Source organism: Mus pahari, chromosome 1 (genome assembly GCF_900095145.1).
Source record: "Mus pahari chromosome 1, PAHARI_EIJ_v1.1, whole genome shotgun sequence".
Classification (NCBI taxonomy): Eukaryota; Metazoa; Chordata; class Mammalia; order Rodentia; family Muridae; genus Mus; species Mus pahari.
Window position 1 is genome coordinate 84,529,131 of NC_034590.1, and position 21,470 is coordinate 84,550,600.

The window sequence follows — 21,470 nt, forward strand, 5'->3', positions numbered from 1 at the left end:
ATTTTCCTTCCTACGTCCTCCCTCTCAAGAGTATATAGACCCCTTCAACTTGGGCCTTCAGCATGACTCAGAAAGGGAAATAGCTCGCCCAGTGTGACCTCTGAATGTGATTTATGAAATAAATTTTCACCACATTGGAGCTATTCAATTTTCTCTAATGGCCTTTATCTGAGAGTTATGTCCATTCGAGGCAGTTACAACCAGTAAGTCATTAGCTTAGAACATGGTGATGGTTAATTTTAGCACCCTGGGATCTGAGCCCAGTGGGGAAGGTCTCTCTTTTCTGCAAATCAAAGATAAGCAACATTTGAGCAGTTGGATAATATTTATATCAGGGAAAGTTAGAAAGTAAGAAGTAATCATTTAAAGTTTGAAGATGAAAAGGCCTTTGAATACTTAGAGTAGAGTTGGTAGAATGACCTTTGGCTTCTTTCTGCATTTATGTGCTTTCGCCAAAAGGGACATGGCATATATATATATATATATATATATATATATATATATATATATATTCACATTCACTGGTATATACAGAATTGTCATTTTATTAATTATATAATTCTGTCTTATAGAAAAATATAACCTGATGTGAACTTGGAAGTCTAATTCCTTAGTGTATATTCTTAGTCCACAGAGCTCTGGTAGGTGAGGCTCAAAAACCCAGGCAAGCCCCTTTGCAGGGAATATTCCACCTCAGGTCTCAGAGTTCAGGTCATCAGTCCTCAGTTATAGCCTTTGGCAAGAATCCTCAGCTTAATTAAGTGCCAGGAACAACAGGCTCCTGTGCAGTTTCCAAAGCACAGGGAAGCTGGGTAATCATTGCTCTGGAACTGTATTTCAAGACACACTATGGAGGCAGCCATGGGTTTCCTGATTCTAAACAAGACATTTGGTGGAGGCCACATGGTGGTTTGCTTGGATGGATTATGCCATTTAGAGAATGGGTGGTTTATAAACCAGGCATTGGGAAACATGGGTTCCAGTAGGAACATCTTGCCAGCAATGGCATTTGTCTTAAAATTACTCTTGCTGTGATGAAATATTATGACCAAAACCAACTTGGGGAGGAGTCTATTTTACCCATAGTTCCATACAATAGTTCATTATCAAAAGCAGTGAGGGCAGGGATCCGGAAGCAGGAGTTGATACAGAGGCCATGGAGGGATGCTGCTCACTGTCTTGCTCCCCATGACTTGCTCGGCCTGATTTTTTTTTTTTTTTTTTAATAAACCCTAGGACCACTAGCCCAGTGATGGTACCACTCACAACAGGCTGGGCCATCCCCCATTGATCACTAATTAAGAAACTGCATTATAGCTGGCTCTTATGGAGGCATTTTCTCAATTGGGGCTTCCTCCTCTCTGATGACTAGCTTGTGTCAAGTTAACATCAAACCAGCAAGTACACAATAGTTTTCTCTTTCTCTCTAGAGATGCAAACACATGCCTGAACTAACTTATCTGATCTATCTCACTCCAAAGGACAGTATACAATCAAGACCCTTGCATTTATTTTCCTTACTACTCTGCTTCCCTGTCCTTGATAACCACAGCAAATAATAAAAGCAGACATGGATGTATCGGATTTATAACTGGTCACCAAAGCTCCATTGATTTTCTCCTGCAGATACTGAGGCCTAGGTTGGTCTTCCTACAGCTCTTCTAGGCAAAGGTTTATTGGGATTTTCTAGAGGATAACAAGCAGTTTACTGCACATGTGTGTATATCTGAAGCATAGCTGTGATCTTTAGTGATCTTGATTTTCCTCCCTGTGAACCTGTCTCTCTGTATGTGTATCACACAGGGCTGTGGAGGCCTGGGTGGGGGTGGGGGGGTAAAGCCTTGTTTTGTGAGTCCTGAGGTCTGTTCTGCCTCTTCCCTGTTTCTGTCACTTACCTGAAAATCAGGGATGACACAGTGACTTAACTTAGGGAACTCTTCTAAAGACTAAGTGTACAGTGTTTAGAACAGTGTCTTACAGCCATTAAGTATGCCTCACTTTCCTCTCTTCATGGTTATTGCTCTTATTACTGTGTCGAGGGACTGGTCCCCTGGCTTCCCGTTAGTTCTAATATCCTAAGAGTGTGATTTAAGGTCTCCTAGGAAGACTGGATTGTTTATTCCTGGTGACCACAGCCTCTGTCCTGACTACTTTGAGATATAGTTTCACTGATAGAATTTTTGTGGCCCTTTAGGTAAAGTCTCGAAGGTAGATAGATTCAGTTCATCAAGCAGAGGATTGAGACCCTGTGTGTGCTTTGCTGAAGCTGTTCTTTGTCACACAGGGTTGTGGAGGCCTAGAGGGGGTAAGACTTGTTTTGTGAGTCCTGAGGTCTTCTCTGCCTGTTTCTTGGCCCCTGTGGTCTGACAGCTGTGAGGAGTCACCACGGCTTTCTCCAGGGAGCCAGAGCTTTCTATATTTCATGAGACTCAGTCTGTTACACAGGGCCAGGTGGCAGATTGCTTGGTTTCTTGCACCTCCCCTGGGAATGAGAGTCCTTGAAGTATCTAATTGCTGCAGGATGCCCGGCATCCCAGCTACTAACTCAGGGATGGCTCCAATGGCTATCCCCATTCTTACCCCAGATCTGAGATCCCAAGATCAGATGTTGAAGGAGATTCATTGTTACCTGAAAAGCTTTTCTCTATTCTTTCTTTTTCTATACCATGTTCATTGGGCTCTAGTGTTCTCTCTGAAAGCTTCCATCATCTTCTAAATCAAGTCCTCGATGCTGTTCTTCCTTCTCGAGTCCATCCACTGCCCTGAAGCTCCATTCTAATCATTCCATTTCCTTACCCAAACATCTCCAGTGGCTGGTTGGTATTTGTTACTGCTATAAAAACTTCAGGATACAAATGCCTAGTCTTTTGTTTGTATATTGTCTCATGAAAATTTATAGTGGTAGGGTTTTCTCTCAGATGTAGGGAGAAGGGGCATATGTTAAAGACCAAAGGAATGATGTTTGTCCATGGATTATCGTAATGCCTACAATATTACAAGGTTCCTGTCCTGCAGATGGGAAACAGATATGGAAGCACTAGAAAAGTCCTATTTGGTTCCTGAATGAAGTCATATTCTCTAAGAGACTTTTTAGCTCTAGAGAGCTAAAGACAGAAAGAGTGGATTGTAAAGACGGTTCTATCACTTGTAGCCTGTGCACTCTGAAGTCTTGGAGAAAGAAGGACCAGAGCGTATCTGATAGTTCTCCTCCCCCAGGCAGCTTCCTGACACTGCTTCTGGAACTGAGTGTTTTCCACGGTATTTACTGTCTCTTCCATGTGGTCAGTTGTATAGAACTCATCAGATTAAACAATACCCGCTGTGCAGTGAGCTGTCCCCAGATTGTCCCATTAGACAAGAGCAGAAACACCCTTTGCTGCTGGTTTTAGTGGAATACTTTACTGTAAATAGTCTCAACTTCCTGCAGGAGACCAGTCACCTTTGCCAAGTGGAGATGAGCAAAAGCTGCCTCTAATGGGAACTGGGAACAGAACTAAGCCACCTAAATTGATCTATTGAGTTTAATTAATTCAAAGATACTCAAGGCTTTAAGTCCTCATGAATAGACACTCATGGTGTGGGAGACACAGTGCCCAGGAGAACACAGTGACTGAAAGTATAGGAGAGAGAATCCATGCAGCAATGTAGTGGGGGGTGGGCAGAACAGTCCTCTTTCCTGTTTACATCTACATGTGCCCTTCCCACCTCATCTATATTTCTCAGTTCCATTTCCTAAGAAAAAGGACACTCCCCTGTTCACCTACCCAAGCACAATATCAGAGCCTTTTGCTTGACCTTAATCCTCAAAGAGCTTCTGGAGTAAGCATAGTTGAAGGCGTCACAGAGGGGTGTTGATGGTTCAAAGTCACATGATAATTAAGTAGAGTGAAGGTTTGAATTTATCACCCATTTTGTTTAAACCCTCTTTCATAATTCGTAAGAAGTAGGGTGTCTCTCTGAATCGGTTCTTGGTTTTCTGATAGACAATGTAGCTTTGGATTGTTCTTAACTCTGTGAACCTTCACTCAGAGGATGGGTGGGACTTAGAGCAGTGGGATGCTGGAAATATGTAGGCATCAGAAGGAGATGGAGGCATTGGTGGGGAAATTCTGTGAGAGCTGCATTCTGAGCAGCTTAGCAGCCATACTTGATACTTTAGCTGGGGCTTTTAGTGAGGGCCTTTGGGGATGGGCATAACCTCTGAGGAATGGAGTCACACTGCTCATCACCTTCATGTGCTCAGCACCGCTCTTCCAGTCTCAGATTGGAATTTTAGTGCGTGGTCTTCAGTACACAATTCTCTCCTCTATAACAGGATACTAATACACCATGAGTTAATTGTACATGAAACAGTTAAAAGGGTATCTGGAACACAGCTCATGCTCCATGAATATTAGCTATTAAAACTGTTATGGGATCTTCATAAATATCATCTAGGTTCACTGTCTGGTGTTTACCATCTGGTCTTGCAGATAGTCTCCCTCATCTGTTTGTCATCCCCATGAGTGAAAGCTGTGGGTCTACAGACTTCTAACTCTGTGGTGGTCATTGTGTAGGATCCTGTGCCTACTCCCACCCTGAAAATGATGTCTTAAAATAGAGCCTCTGACTAGGTTACTGATACACAAGAACTTCAGGTGTCCCCAAATACTGTGGAAAGACACAGGATGCAAGAGAACACCCTGATGAAGGGTTGTTGGCCTGTGAGCCACACCTTTGTCACTACTGAGCAGCTGTGAATGAAACACCCACGACTGCTGTCTAAAGACACACAGACAATGGATTAGAAATGGCTGCCAGAATGTTGTGGTCTCCAAGCCATATTTCTGGAATCTTGCCAGAGAAACTCAAACATTTGTCTGCAACTAGGTTTCTGCTCATAACTACTGTCCTTCCTTGAGGTCCCTCAGATTCAATGGAGTCAGATCCAGGGCTTCCTCTAGAGTTCTATGGTCTCCTTGTCCTTGGCTTGCAGAATCCTTCAGTTTACATTGTAAAGGACCTTGATGCTTGTCAACCATTTTCCTTCCAGTTTTCTAACCTACCATAGGCTTTAATTTCCTGTGGGTCTGTGTTTTGCCTCCCCTCTGTGGTGTCAAGCTCCTGTGACAACAACATGCTGCTCAGAGGAGGCGAAGCACAGTCTAAGATAAGGGTCGCAGCCCATGTTTCCCCAGGTGAGAAATGACGGGCACTGGGACTGAGGCTGTGGTTCTCAAACTCCTGGGCACCCAGACGCTTCTGGGAACTACGAGGACTTGAGAATGGTGATTGCCACCCTCCTGTGCACCCAGACACTGCTGGTGACCTCGAGGGTTTGGAAATAGGAGCCTGAGGGTCTGTGATGAGCCCGGGGCTCTGGCTTAGTTCTATGCTATGTGACTGGTTGTCATAGTCTTCTTAGTGGGGTGTCAATGGTCATGTGTTCCAGGACAGGAATCTGATCAGGAGCTAGTCTGAACACCTGCTGTTCTCAGTCATGAGTTTTATCGGGGTTCTGAACTTTGCTACGATCTCACCAGTTCTTCTGTCTGGTGGCACAGTCCACTGCCCCACAATTCCCTCTTCAATGTGTTTGTTTGTTCTTCCTCTTTTCTTCATGATAAAGATAGAAGTAAGATAGAATGCTCTCACACTGTCATATCATCACAGTTAGATTTTATCCAGGGAAACTGGGTCTTTCCTTTGTGTTCTCTGTGTTCTAGGACCTTCTAGGGCCTCCTTGATGCAGAACACCATTAGGCAATTGCCAATCTCTTAATTGCCCACCAGAACGAGATTGTGAAACCATATTGCCGAAGACACCATCCATTTGGGTTGTAAGACATTGAGAAAACAAGTTGGATTTGAGCTGGAAGTTCCTTCCTGCTGGCTTGCTATTTAAGCTGCTAAGGGAGGAAAAAAGTCATCAATGTTCCTACACAATTGTGCATCCATGAGCTACAATGAGGACCTGCCTGGTAAGATATATCTACCAGGGTAATAGTATTGCTGTTGAAACAGTAGTCATCCACTCTCTGCTTGCTTTAGAGGTCTACTTTACAGGGAGAAAGTGAAAAGGGAATATAGAGAAAATTTACTGTAAGGGAGATGTCAGAGGAGACCAACAGTTGGGTAGTTAATTTTATGAGGGAGGAGGACAAACCCTGTAACATGTTACTGTGAGGTTCAAGAAAGCCAAGTGCACTCTCAGCTCCAGAACTGGAAGTCTCTAAACCATTCACATCTTTCTATCGACACGCTATTGGCTGAACAGAGCAGAGACCTTTATGTCCACTGACTTAGCCGACAAGAATAGATATGATCTTAGATATAGGAAGTGTAGAGGTGGGCCAGACTACAGGGAGTTTGTGATCTGGGACCCAGACACTTTTCCTCTGCATGTCAGCTCTGCTCTGCACTTAGTTCCTTTATGACTTAGTTCCTCTACTCTGTCATGACTCAGTGGCCTGAACTGAGCTTGAGGTCACATCCTGAGCTTTGTGCTTGCTGTTCAAGTGAAATGACATCATTTAAAGCAGAATGCATTGGCAGCTTTTTAAGTATGTGTATGTCCTGTACAATATTTGCTGGCCTGTGTGTCCCAATGTCAGTCACACACCAAAAGGGTAAATATTTGACAGTAGGACAAAGGGAAAGATCGTAGGGGGTTGCAGTAAGCCAGGGATTTGGAAAGAAGGTCACATCTGAGTCCCGCCTTACCTGTGTGAGAACATCAGAGTGTGAATCAGCTTAGAAGAGGAGGAGATCCGGTAGACCTTCTGTCTCACCTACTTTGGCTTCTTAAACCCAGATCTGAGAAGTGAAGACACTGTACCTCCTCTCTTAACAGACCCATCCTGGCCTGTCTTTTCAGGGTCCGGACCGCTGTGGGCAGGCATTGCTGCAGATTGGGATTAACATGATGGCACTGCCTGGAGGCCGCCACCTGGATTCCATTCCTCTGCAAGAGCAGAGGTAAGTAAGTCATGCAGCTCAGCCTACCCAGAAGAGAACTGTCAGGAGATCGGGTCCTTGGGAGGTACTAGTTGCTTTGAATGGACTGGTGTGGGCTAAGGTATGGAGGTGGTTAAGCAGTGTATAAAGACAGAAGGTTTGAGTGTATTTAGACTGGATGAGAGATGAGAGGCCACCAGAAGGTTCACACAGCGTGTTTGACTTGGCAGGCCACAGAGGTTTGAACCAGAGCAGGGGTAGAAGTTCAGGGTGCCAGATCTGTGCCTGATGAGCTGTTGCTGTGACTGCCCCAATTGACATAAAGTCCCTATGTGTCTAGACATTCTTTAGGCTCAGGTACTGGGACAGTTGGTGACTCTGACATACGTAGGCTTGGTCTCTAGAGGAGCTGTGTGACCTGATGTTCCAGACTTCTGATAGCTGGGCTAGACTTGGATCCTTTATATACTCCATCATCATAGGGACTTTGCCTTTAGCTCCATCAGCCAGCAATCATTAAAATACTGTTTCTTTTCTGATTTTTGAGACATTTTGATAGACTATTTAAGAAAACATAATTCTGTGGAGTTCCGTGTGTTCTGTTTTGTCATGTTTTGTTTTGTTTCACTTGCATCTCACCTTTTCTGTATCTGAAACTTTCCGCCAGAACTGCCAGGGAAGCTGTTTTACTTCACATTCATTTCCATGCTGCTCATTTGATTTTTGAATAGATTGTGTGTGTGTGTGTGTGTGTGTTGTATAGAAAGATATATTAATAGATGATGGTTGGTAGGTGAATACACAGAAGATAATTTGACTCTTTTAATAAAAGGCAGGGGCAGGTGAATCACTGGGTTTGTGGCCAGCCTGGTCTACAGAGTGAGTTCCAGGACAGCCAGGATTACAAAGAGAAACTCTATCTTGAAATAAAAACACAAAAACTGAAACAGAAAGATAAGAAAATACTGGGAGATAACAAAACAAAATGAAATAAAACACTGGGTCTGGAGACCCATCATGCATGTTCTGGGCTGTACTTTGGGGCTTTGCTCACAGAGAAAGCTAGTTCATGCTCTCAGAATATTAGAAGTGCTTAGTTTGTTTAGTTAGATACTAGATTGTTGGCAAACAGTAGCAGAGACTACTGTTACATGCAGCAGAAGCCTCTCTCTTGGTGAACTGCACTATAGTCCTCACAGCTGGGTAAAGGACTGGCCTTATCCACACCCCCTCACCTCATTGGCTCATATACACAGCGGGATAAAGAGCTGGCCTTAGCCACGCCCCCTCACCTCACTGGCTCACATACACAGGATGTTGCTGCTCCTGGAGTTTTCACCTTGGCTATGCAATCACTATTATTTCCATGAAGCAGCCTTTGAGGTGGCGTTCAAAGTTCAGGATAGATGTTGGGAAGCCCCGTGGAGGTCAGTGTTTGTGCGAGGGAGAGTGCTTAAATGGATCTCAAGGCTGGCTCTGTGGTGGCAGCTCATTTCACCTCACAGGGAGCTTTGGAATCAGAATGGTAAATAGGTCCAGTTAACTAGGACTTTAGGTTCCACCTTGCTCTGTCACTGGAGAGGAATGCAGAAACCAGTAGGCTGGGACCACTCCTCTGCTTCACAGCAGGCAAAGTGAAGTTCAGGGGAAAGGGTAAAATCAAAACAAGGATTTTCAGAAGCCACCAGCCACTCTGACTGGAGTCCTTCCATTCTGACCAGCCAGGGAGATGTTCTGTCTCCATGTGTGGTCGAGCTCACTGCGCATGCTGCCTTGGTACAGCCCTGTGAACTCTGGTTTCAAGAGCCACCAAACCTAGATACTAATGCTCATGCCAGCAAGATTCTGCTGAAGGGACCCTGATATTGCGGCCTCTTGTGAGGCTATGCCAGTGCCTGGCAAACACAGAAGTGGATGCTCACAGCCAGCTATTGGATGGAACACAGGGNCCCCAATGGAGGAGCTAGAGAAAGTACCCAAGGACCTGAAGGGGGCTGCAATCCTGTAGGTGCAACAATAATATGAACTAACCAGTACCCCCTGAGCTTGTGTCTCTAGCTGCATATGTAGCAGAAGATGGCCTAATCGGCNATCACTGGNAATAGAGGCCCCTTGGTCTTGCAAACTTTATATGNCCCAGCACAAGGGAAGGCCTGGGCCAAGTAGTGGGAGTGGGTGGGTAGGGGAGCAGGGGCAGGGAGGTATAGGGAACTTTCGGGATAGCATTTGAAATGTAAATAAAGAAAATAATAATTAAAAACAAAAAACAAACAAAACAAAACAAAACAAAAAAACAGTGCTGCCAGTGAGAGAGCCATGCTTTGCTCAAATAAACTCTATGCATCAGTTACTTCCTCATTACTGTGACAAAAAACAAACAAACAAACAACAATAAAAACCAGCTTAAAGAAGAAAGGGTTTATTTGGGGTCACAGTTTGAGGGTGCTGATTATGGAAGGGGAAGACAGGTTAGCAGGAATGTGAAGTAGCTGATCATATTGTGTCCACAGTCAGGAAGCAGATAGTACCAGAGCAGTGGTCCTCAACCTTCCAACTCCGAGACCCTTTAATACAGTTCCTGGGTTGTGGTTACTCCCCCAACCGTGATATTATCTCCATTGCTTCTTTGTAACTGTAATTTTGTTACTGTTATGAATTGCAATGTAAATCTGTGTTTTCAATGGTCTTTAACCCCTGTAGAAAGATAGTTTTGCCCCAGAAGGGCTGTGACCCACAGGTTGAAAACAAATGAGATAAATAATGATACTCAGTTTGCTTTCTCTGTTTCCTTCAAATCCACAGGATGCTGCTGCTTATGTTTTTGGTGTGTCTTCCTAGATCAATCAATTCCATCTAGAAATTTGCCCATAGCCATGGGGAGAGGTTGGTCTCCTAGGACACTCTAGACCAGTGGTTCTCAACCTTTGGGTTGCAATCCATTTCGGGGTTGCCTATAAGATACCCTGCATATCAGATTCAAAACAGCAGCAAAATTACAGTTATGAAGTAGCAATAAAATAATGCAGTTTTTGTTGGTCCCCACAACACGAGGAACTGCATGTTGCAGCATGAGGAAGGTTGAGAACCAAACAAGCTGGCCAGCAGCAGTAACCATCCCATTCTAGGAAATCCATTCTGTCCAGCTTCTCTCTGAATAAAGGCAGTGATAGGAGGGGATCTGAGGATATGCACAGATGGTTTCACAGCTAAAGACATCAGAATGTGATGCCTCCATCAGCTCAGTAACAAATCTTTCTGTAAAGAAAAAGGTTGAAAACACTGACAAGTCTGCATCCCATGGGGAAACTGAGGCTTGAGAGGTTGCCAGAGCTGCTGAGTAGTAGAACCTGGATGTTTTTAGTGCTGGTCAGACTCAAGTCAGTCTGTTTTCCCAGTTTTCTTGGGGCAATATATCACATACTCAGCCATGTAAGCAGTCCTGTGTTTATTAACCTCCTGTGAAATTATTGTACACGTATTTATTGAATGTAAATCACAGATCTTGTATGGTACAGTGTAGCTGAGGACTAGTAATGACCTTGTTGGATATGGTCCCTGCCAGCAAGAAACTCACACTCTATCCAGTGACTTCCCTTTTGTCTAATTGAGTTTGATCTACAGCTCTTGGGACTTTTCACTGAGCATGAATCTCTTTGTCTTGAGAATTCTGTTGAACCAGAAGTCTGAGATGACCAAGGCTCAGGGTCCTCTGTACTATTGATGAGTGTTCCTCTGGCTGCCCAGCTTACTATGGTGACCCAGTGGGGGCCACTGTAGGTCAGCCTGTCTCTGCGTCAGTAATGGCTTACATATGTGCACTCTGTTCTGTGGCTGCTGTTCTGCTGTTGAGGGTCATTTTCTGTGACTGTGGTGAAGAGTGAAGACTGTAATTGTCAATGGGATAATTGTATGTTTTCCTGTTGTTTAAGCCAAAAGGCAGACCAATCAAAGCTAGCATTAAGTTCCCTCCCTTCTCCTGTTTCCCAGGAGAAATCCACAACAACATGGTGTGTGACCTTGAAAAGGCAGACAGGAGTGATTCAGTAGTTATTTTTAAGATGAGGTTGAATATAAATTCCTGTACGCTTCTGGGAACTGGGGCTACAGAGGTATTGAATGTTGTTGCTCCAAGTTCCCTCTAAGCTCATTCTTCCAATGCAAGCCTGGGAAACTGAGGCTCAGAGCTGGTTCATCTTCGGGTGCCTCCCCCACTTTTGAGGAATCAATTCTTCCCTGGCTTATATTTCATAAGCTCATTTCCCCACCCCACCTCCAGCAATTGTCTATGACAGGGATCTGTTTTAGAGAAATAATTTCATTCTTTTTCTTCCTTTACCCAAGTGAGATTTAGAGTTTAGTTGATGGGGAATATAACACCTTATCCAATCATGAGTGTCTTCAGCACGCAGGACTAAATGGGTATCTCATTTATATTGGTTCTCTTGTCTATGATTACAATGTATACTATAGGAGCTCTGTAAGTGGTTGTTGGATGAATAAGTGTTTATTGCCTGAGGAGATGGCTAAGTGGGTATGAGTGCTTGGTCTGCAAGCATGAGGACCTTAGGTAGAATCCTCATCACCCATATAAAATTCCAGGAATACCCACATAGTGCCTGTAACCCTAGCACTGGGGAGTGTGTTGGGGGGGGGGAGTGAAGTCAGGCACATCCTGGGCTGTCCAGCCTACCCAAACAGCAGCCTTTTAGTTCAGGTCATTGCTCTGTCTCAAGGCAATAAGGTGAAGAGTGATAAAGAAAGTCACTGGTTCTTGGTCAGCATCTACACTCATTTATGTGGGCACACACAACCAGACTCTTATGTGTATGTCCCCCATCCCGAATCCCCCAGAGACATTTAATGAATGAACAAGCCCTTCTCTAGGGAGCTTCACGTAAGAGAAATTTAACATGCATAGCTTAGCAATGGGACTTGGTTCTTTTCCCTTGGACTTTCTTTGGCCTTCAGCATCCTAGTTTTTCTTCTTCCCTCCCTTCCTCCTACCGTCTTTCCTTCCTTTCTTCTCTCATTTTCTCCCTCCCTTCCCTTCCCTTCCCTTCCCTTCCCTTCCCTTCCCTTCCCTTCCCTTCCCATATTCTTCCCTCTTTTCATCCCTTCCTCCTCTCTTTCTTTTCTTCTTTCAGAGAAAATGCTGTTTGGAAGAAAAGGATAAGCTATTTGTCTTGAGACCTTGGAGTGGGAGCCAGAGGTTTAATTGATTGAAAGAGGAGGCCTGCTCAGTCTCTCCTATGAGATGTTCAGCGGGGCTTACCATCTGTAGCTGGGCTGAAACTATAGAGTGCACTAGTTTTGTATTCCTTTTAGCCTGGTGTGGGGGGTGGGGGCTCTGTTCAGTTGTATAGCACTCCTTGGTGTGACTGGATGCATACTAAAGAAGAATGTTTTGCCCTGATTTGCTGGAGTATAAAGCTGATAAAGCCACAGGCAAAAGCATTCCAGCAGGCTTCTGAATTCTACCCAGTCGTTTTCAAACTCACCTCTACCCTCTGGCTACACTTGGCAACTCACCACCTCCATAGTACATGATCCCATGCCTCTCCTTCTTGGCACAGGATACTCCTTCTGTCTGAAGCTATCCTTTTCCAAATCCCACTGACTTGAGAGTGTGCTATACGGATAGGAAACTTACAGGGATCCCTTAGTTCTATTCAAGTAACCCTTTTCTTTTCTCCCACAATGCTCTGCTGACTCCCATATGATGGGTGTAGCACACACTTGGGGTGGAAGGAACATGTCTGCATAATTAAAGGGTCCACCTTCATGGTGTTCATACTCTGATATTGTCTTAGTTACTTTTTTTGTTGCTGTAACACAACAGTGTGACCAAGGCAGCTTATAAAAGGACGGCTTTATTTGGGGTTTATGATTCCATCAAAGGGATGGGGCCCATCATACCAGAGACAGCATGGCAGCATGTCACAGACGTGGTGGCTGGATCTGGAAGCTGAGAGCTGACCCCCTCACACACATCGTGAACCTCAAGCAGTTAGAAGAGAGTGAACTGGGAAGTTTTCAGAGCCTTGAAACCTTAAAATCTGCCTCCAGCGGCATACCTCCTCCAACAAAGCTATACATTTTAAGCCTCCACCAATAGCCACCTACTTGAGATAATATTCAAACACCTGAGCCTATGGGAGTAGACATTTTCATTTAAACCATGACAGGCATCTCCTGCAGAATCCTAGAATACCTTGCCCAGCATGCATGGTAAATTTCGCACACTATTTCTTAGTGCTTTTTATGTAGAAAAGCATTTATTTACAGAGAACCCACTTTGCACAGTAAACAGGAAAGAGAGGTGGGGGGGGGAATCCAAATTCTAGACTTGGAAGGCTTTGGATTGAAAATTCCACTTGAAATATGAAAAAATTAAAATGAGCCAAGCAGAGAATAAGTTCCACTAACTATTGACTCCAGAATTTTGGAGAACACTATACACAGGACCAGAAGGATAAGCTAGGAGTGAGGGACTGGTGCCAGGAGCTGGAGGCTGGTTACAGGTCTGCCAAGATGGGAGGAGCATTCCTTTAGCTATGGAAAGGATAAGCCCTAGAGACTTTCCCCAAGTGCTGGACTTCAGAGAATGAAAGGAGAAATTCAAGATGGGGGTGAGGACAGTGAAGAGGTGGGGAGACCCCAAGGCTCTCAGAATTCTGATGGAGTGACTTTCTCAGTGCTAACTCCTAACGTGTTTCTCCAGGGTTGATGCAAACCCCCACATTCCCTGCTCTTCTACAGAATCATCAGAGATATGTAATAAGGGGACCACTCAGCCCTGAAGTCTAACACACCCACTGCTACTCAGGAAGAACTAAGGGAAGGATTGTTTTACACAAACAGTTTTGTGTAGTGGAAGGAGCTGACCTCAGGTCCTAGGGGTTGAATCATCGGCTGGATTGCTGGATCCCACCCAAGGGTACAGCATAAGAGAGAAGATCAAGACTTATAGTTTCTGAGATTTGTTCTCATTTCTCTGTGTGACGTTGGCCACCTCCGTTTCAGTGATGGTAGTTTCAAGGGTCTGCTTTGAGGATTACAGGGGGCAATTGAGTTTGGGTCAAGCACTTAGCACAGTGACCAGGATGTTTATTAAGACAGTTGGCATGGGGGGGGCGGTGTCCTTAGACAAATTTCACGATGCCTCTAAATCCCCGCTTCCACATCCTTAAGGTAGAATGGCCAACTCCGATCAGCAAACTACCTTGAAGGATGATATAATAAAAGGTGCTCTGTAGTTGGCAATCCTTCACTTGTTGGGTGGGTAATCTATTCCCTCTGGCCTAGAGAAGCCCAGGAGAAACATGTTAGGAGTGAATTGCTTGGTTCTGGAGTTTCTTAAGATAAGTCCTGTAACTTCCTCCAGCCCAACCCTGCGTAATTGCAGCCTAAACAACATCATCTGCCCAGGGGTCTGGTGTGTGGAGAAGATTGTGGTTGCATCTGGAGTTGTGTTTACAGTCTGTGAGACTCCAGAAGATCCAGATTTGGGGGCTTAGTCACCTCATTCTGAATGTCTAGGAAAGCCTCTGTCTGAGACGCAGAGGAACAACATGGGAAATAGGATATCTTCAGGGACATGGCAGAACCCCTAAGAATCCCAACCCTGGGAGGACCCCTCACCTGCTCTCAGGCACAGGAATGACCTTTATAGCATCAGGTCCAGGTTCCTGTTCATCATGGATATGGCAAACACTGAGCCCCAGTCCCAGCTCAGTTCCTCTGGCTCTTGGAACAGAGACCCCTACAGGCTCCTGACTTGTGATTTTCCACCATGAAGAAAAGTGACTCATTGCCAGGCCCTCTGCCTTGACCTCAATTTTCAATTCTCCTCTGTGTGAGTAATCAGATCAGTTGTCTGTACTTGCAGAGGGCAGATTTCATGCACAGTTGAGAATGCAACTTAAAGTTCATGACTGAGGACAGTTGAACCAGGAGCAGTTAGGGTGGGCAAAGGCAGCAGGAGCCCCCACCACGTAGCCAGAGCTGTCCCGGTTAACTAGACATTTTATGTTGGGTTCGGTCAGCAAATCCAACAGAGAGGTGGGGCTCAGAGATCCAGAGAACTAATGACAGAGCGTCAGGCAAGCTCTGCAATTATGGGATGTTTAGTGCTAACATAGTCCAAACCGTAATGAGCCACAGCCCTTAGACTCTGAAATTGAGGAGAGCAGCACACTCTGTGGTGGCGCAGTGACCAAGGCTGGACATGGATGAGTTGGTCCTGGGGCTGCATCTGGGGGAGGGGATGTGTCATCTTGCCTGGTCTCTTCCCTGGATGACCCTGAGGACTCTCAGATGTACATCTCTGCAGCGCTTGGTTCCACTACTGCAGTGGCCCGTGACCTCTACTTATTAATGTACCTCCACACACTGCAACCAAACACAATGAAAACCAGCCCTTGCTTGACTGTGTTTCCTGTCCCAAGCAGGGGAGCCCCAGCTACTGAGACCCAACATCCAGGGATCAATTTTAGTCTTTTCTCCCTGCTTCATGTCAGTCGCTTTTGTCCATCCCCAGAAACTGTTGTTCAGGCTCTGTTTTCTCTCTTCCATCAGCACTGTCTCTCAGGCAGCCTCCTGACTGGTATTTAACCCCACTTTTCTTCTCCTCCTTCTGACTCATTTCACCACATGTCACTCTTCTTCCCCAAAAAAAACGAAAGAAAAAAAAAACAAACCCGCCATCAGTGGCTCCAAATGTGCCCAAGGCTAAATCGAATTCCTCAACTTACTACATTCAAGGTCTTTGATCTGGGGCCAGTCTGTCTCTTCAGACCCCTTCCTTGCCAGTCACAGGCCTCCTGCGTCAGTCAGTGCAGCCCCTACTATGTTACTAATTTGGCCCTCTTGGCCTTTGGAACATCATGTCTCCCTCTGCATAGAAATCTTCTGACTCGTGTCATTTTGGCCAGCTTCTCTCCTCTGAGAACAGGGTAAATCTTATTTCCTGTGTGTAAATATTCCCAGGCGAGGTCAGGCTCCATCTTCCATGATCATGGGTTACTGTTTCACAGCATCTTGATGGCAGCCTGGTGTTTAGTGTAGCTAAGACTTTGGGCCCTGGAGGCCTGGGTTTGAGTGATGGCTTTGCTGTGTACTCACCTAGTGTTTTCCCCTGGCAGAAGTTTCTTCATCTGGAAGTAGTAATAGTCCTTCTCTCATAGTGCTGTGGGCAGAATGAAAGGAGATGGTGTAGACAGGGGGTTAGGGTCCCAGTTGGCTTCTTGCTGGATCTTAACACATTGGGTACCTTTAGGATCATTTCCAGATTTGATTATTGGTGTTACCTCGCCTGTTTGAGGCGTGAATGGGCTTTGTTAGAGCTGAGAGTTTCTCTTGCTCAGTTTTGGAGCCTCTGCTGGTATAAGGCTAGTGTATAGAAAACATCTGACTGTTGTTTCAAGTCTTCCCATAACTGGGGGCAGGGAACTTGTGCCAGGGCCTGAGACTTGCATGGTGGATGAAATGGGATCCGTTCGTTGGGTGGAGGGTAAGGGATCGTCAGAAGCCTGCCAGGTGTTAGAGTGGCTGGTGCCTCTAGAGACAGCACCTACTTTCTCTCTTGCCTTTCACAGAATGTCACGGTGGTCTTAGGATGGCCACTGGCATGCTAGATCTGGGAAGACTCCTGTGTGGGCCATGTCGGTAAAAGTAAACCTTCCTTGAGGCAGGGAAAAAAACAGAGAAGGGAAGAGTAGCTTATCCCCATTTAATGTTCACGTGGCGCTCCACGGCGCTGTCCAAAAGTGGAGCCTCAGCACAGGGGCAGCTTAACCTGAGCTCCTCTGTGTGTAGATGTATTTATAGTTTTTACTTGAGGACCCTGCCCTGTTCTTCATTGGAACAGGGAGCAGCCATTCATAAGACCCTTTAATGCAGGTAGCATTTAAGAATAGGGCTCTAGAATCTGAAGTGTTGGGTTCAGCACCTAACATTGCAGCTTCTGAGCTGTGTGATGGGCTACTCAGCCTCACTGAGCTTCAGTCTCCAAATCTGTAAGAAATCCTTCGAGAAACCCTCCCAGGGTCATGGGGCGGGGGGACCTGATGTATTGATAATGGGGAGTGCTATAGCATCATTGGCACAGAACCTGCCTCCATACATGCTGCTAGATTACTGTGGCCTTTCGTTTCCTCCCTGGATTCTTAGAACCCTATGACACACACAGACTGTCAGCTACAAGGGTTTGCCATTCTCATTCACAAGGTACTTAAACTTAGTTCATATATACAGGGAATAGCTTTGGTGTGCTAGGCCCAGCAGCTGGGGTACACAGAAAGAGGTGAGCACACACAGACTGAATCTGCTCAGGGTATAGCAGGATTTCTGAATGTTTATCTACCAGGACCCATTTTACCCAAAGAAATGTTTACTTTACCCCCAAGTATATGGGCATATAAAGTAGGCATATAAACAATTAAACTTTAATTAGTTTATATAATTAGTAATACATTTATCTTCAAGCAACTCTTTTTGTATACACACAATTTGACCAAGTAGAAAGACATCTGTATGCGAAGGAGATTAGGTACGCTGTTTCTTTCTGCATAAAAATTAAATCTTAGCTGAGTGTCTGACCTTGCAGAACATAGGGGAACTTCTGTTTTTAGAGTTGATTAGTATTTTGACTTTATAATTAAATAATTTTATCATTGTCATTACTGAGAATGTTGTTCATGTAAATATGCAGTACAAAATAACAGAAGTATGCATGTGCCATTTCAGAAACTTTTAGATAATTCCATCCTAATCCCAGGCCAAAATTAATGATTTTTTTATGAAGCTCAAATAAGCAACTGGAGTAGCAATTTTAAAATCAAGTATCCTAATATAATTCAAGGATATGCTAATTTTGTATTTTCCATGCAGAGGATGATGATAGGAAACTATTAAGAGTCTTTGTTTTCTACAGTTGAACCGTCAAGTCTTCCCAAGAGCAAAATACCGTGTGCACAGTAGAAACACTACAATTATCTAACTGTGACAGGATTCTCATGTCTGAGCTGAGGTGTCTCAGGCACTGTTCTGCAGTTGGGTGGTGTGATGAAACCCACAGTGCAAAGCATGCCTAGGCATGTTCAGAACCAACTCTGCAGTAATGTCTCCTGGTCTAACAGGATCTAGTGTTGTCTGAGTATGTCTGAGGCATACCTCAGAACCAATACACTTTCGGTTTGGAGTTAATTTTTGATCATCATGCATTCAGGAACCATTTTGTGATGTAATCCCTTATGAGGTGGTGACTCACAGTGTAAGGATCTGGGATCTAGTGGATAGATCCTTTACAAGGATTTAAACAGTTGAGATTAGTGAGTGACAGACAGTCCTACAGAGCATGCAGGCAGACATGTGGGGCATATGAGACATGAACTCATTCAGAAGGCTCCTTCAGATGAGACAAGTCAGCCTGTGAGGAGAAGGTGTAGGTAAGAGGTTGGGATTGAGAGACTGGAAGGACTTGGGAACAGGAATTGGAAATGGAGAAGAAGGTGAGAGACTGAGGCCCAGGGTAGAAGGAAGCATCATGTGACATAGCCATTACGATGGGAAGTGGGTGGTTGGCATAGGCGGGGGATCTTAGTTGGGTCTCCCTCCTGTTGACTTTCAGACACATACAGAAACAGCATACACATATTTTCAAAGAGGATGTAAGACAAGCCATAGGCTGGTTCAGGGGGCAAAAGTGCCTGTTGCCAAGCTTAAGGACCTGAGTTTGATCTTTGGGATTTACATGGTGGAAGGAGATAATGAACTGCTGGGAGGTAACTCGTTTTTTTTTTTTGTTTGTTTGTTTGTTTGTTTGTTTTTATTATTTACTTTATTTACATTTCAAATGCTATCCCGAAAGTTCCCTATACCCTCCCCCTCCCCCTATTCCCCTACCCACCCACTCCCACTTCTTGGCACTGGCATTCCCCTGTGCTGGGTCATACAAAGTTTGCAAGACCAAGGGGCCTCTCTTCCCAATGATGGCTGATTAGGCCATTATCTGCTACATATGCAGCTAGAGACACAAGCTCAGGGGGTACTGGTTAGTTCATATTGTTCTTCCACCTACAGGGTTGCAGCCCCCTTCAGATCCTTGGGTACTTTCTCTAGCTCCTCCATTGGGGGCCCTGTGCTCCATCCAATAGATGACTGGGAGAATCCACTTCTGTGTTTGCCAGGCACTGGCATAGCCTCACAAGAGGCCGCTATATCAGGGTCTCTTCAGCAGAATCTTGCTGGCATGTGCAATAGTATNTGGGTTTGGTGACTGATGATGGGATGGATCCCTGGATGGGGTAGTCTCTGGATAGTCCAACCTTTCATCTTAGCTCTAAATTTTGTCTCTGAATCTATATCCTTTCATGGGTATTTTGTTCCTTATTNTAAGGAGGAATGAAGTATCCAAACGATGGTCTTCCTTCTTGGTTTTCTGGTGTTTTGCAAAATGTATCTTGGGTATTCAAAGTTTCTGGGCTAATATCCGCTTATCAGTGAGTGCATATTTTTTGTTATTGGGTTACCACACTAAGGCTGATATCCTCCAGATACATCCATTTGCCCAAGAATTTCATAAATTCATTGTTTTTAATAGCTGAATAGTACTCTATTGTGTAAATGTACCACAGTTTCTGTATCCATTCCTCTATTGAGGGACATCTGGGTTCTTTCCAGCCTCTGGCTACTATAAATAAGGCTGCTATGAACATAGTGGAGTATGTGTCCTTATTACCAGTTGGAAGATCTTCTGGATATATGCCCAGAAGAGTTATTGCTGGATCCTCTGGTAGTGCTATGTCCAATTTTCTGAGGAACTGCCAGACTGATTTCCAGAGTGGTTATACAAGCTTGCAATCCCACTAGGAATGGAGGACTGTTCCTCTTTCTCCACAACCTTGCCAGCATCTGCTGTCACCTGAATTTTTAATCTTAGCCATTCTGACTGGAGTAAGATGGAATCTCAGGGTTGTTTTGATTTGCATTTCCTGCTTGTGGACGTTGTACATCGTGGTGCGCACTAGGCTCCGCACCACGATGTACAACGTCCACAAGCAGATCTCCTTTTGTTGTCGGATTGCTCTGGCTAGGAGTTCAAGTACTATATTGAATAGGTAGGGAGAAAGTGGCCACATTTCTAATCATTGGGATATAATGCCTGACAAGAGCAACTGAGGAAGGGCTAGGTTCCAGTAGCTCACAGTTTGAGGGTACACACCATAGTCTGGAAGCTGTGGCAACAGAGTTGGAGACAGCTGGTCATGTGACATTTGCTGCAGTGTGAAGCAGACATCACATTGTGTCTGGAATCAGGAAGCAGAAAGAGAATTGTTGGGAGTCAGCCCACCTTCACCTTTTTATTGACTCTGGGACTCCAGGTCTTAGAATAGTCCTGCCCTCTGTTAGGGTAAGTCTTCCCTCCTCACTTAAGCTATTCTAGAAAATTTCTCACAAACAAACCCAATTTTTTTTTCTTATGGGAGTCTGCATCCTGTCAAGTTGATTGATATTTGTTATTAATTATCATAGTACTCAGAAAGTAGCTTCCCTTAGAAACTGTTTTTCTTGAAACTATGTCAGGTTTCAAAAAAAGAAAAGAAAAAAGTCAGATGCCCTCCAAGTCTCCTATTTCTTGAGAGAGTACTGTAGACTACAGCAGTTTCCTCCTTGCAATTCATTATGAATTGCCCTTAGATCTTTGCACCCAGGTTGCTGGAGGGTACCACTTCCCTTTGTCAGGACTCCTGAAGTTATCTAGAACGTAGGATCCAGTCTTTTACCATGTTATGACAAGCAGTTTAATGAAAAGAAAATGTTACGGGGCATAGAAGGCAAATATTAAGTGGACAGGATTAATAATAAACTTGGTAGTTTCTGGTTAATCTTGGGGTTAAAAACTTAGCTTGGGGAAGATAGTCAGTGCATGGAGACAGGCGAGAGAAGAGCAAAGGGGGCATTTGCCACATAATGGGTACATAAGGAGTTTGTACAGTCTTCTGAGGTGAAGGAAAGCTCTGATGTTTCTAGTAGTGCGCAGATATTCTCCTGGCGAGTGCTCTCACTGAGCATGTCAGAGAGGTGAAGGCCTTCTGCTCACATGTTCACTTGGCATGATAGGGATGCAGAACTCAAGACAGACCCGCCCAGTGCCTGGAGAGACTCATGCTGGTGCCACACAGCATGGGACTGGCAGGAAGAGCAGAGGCAGAGTGACCAACATGGGGGAAAACCGGGCGGGGCGAGGGGAGTAAGTGACACTTAGCTTGGATGTCACCAGTGTCTGAAGCAGAAGGGTTGGAAGTTAAAGCCCCGACCACAATGTCAATTATTTATAACTCATTGCATAAATTATTATGCTTAAGTTGGCTGTTTAGTAAACAGTGTATAGTGTTGCATCATAGAAGTCAGGCCATTCTAAATTAATCTACGACTTGTTCTGATGAGAAAGGAGGGACAGGAAGGGGGAGGACACACACATACACACACACACACACACACACACACACACACACACACACACACACACACAC

General features: G+C 44.7%; 1 protein-coding gene across 2 annotated transcripts in view; it reads left to right on the forward strand.

Annotated features, from left to right (window-relative positions):
* The window catches only part of Insc (INSC spindle orientation adaptor protein), a 106,788-nt gene that overhangs the window by 17,252 nt on the left and 68,066 nt on the right, over positions 1-21,470 (forward strand). Inside the window, exons 1-2 of one of the 2 annotated variants that reach the window (XM_029539028.1) lie at positions 6,697-6,752; positions 6,857-6,957. In XM_029539028.1, coding sequence (XP_029394888.1) covers positions 6,902-6,957 — 56 coding nt within the window. In that variant the 5' untranslated portion in view covers positions 6,697-6,752; positions 6,857-6,901. Of the gene's footprint in view, positions 1-6,696; positions 6,753-6,856; positions 6,958-21,470 lie in introns of those variants that run through there. The other variant, XM_021197255.2, reaches the window with a different exon arrangement.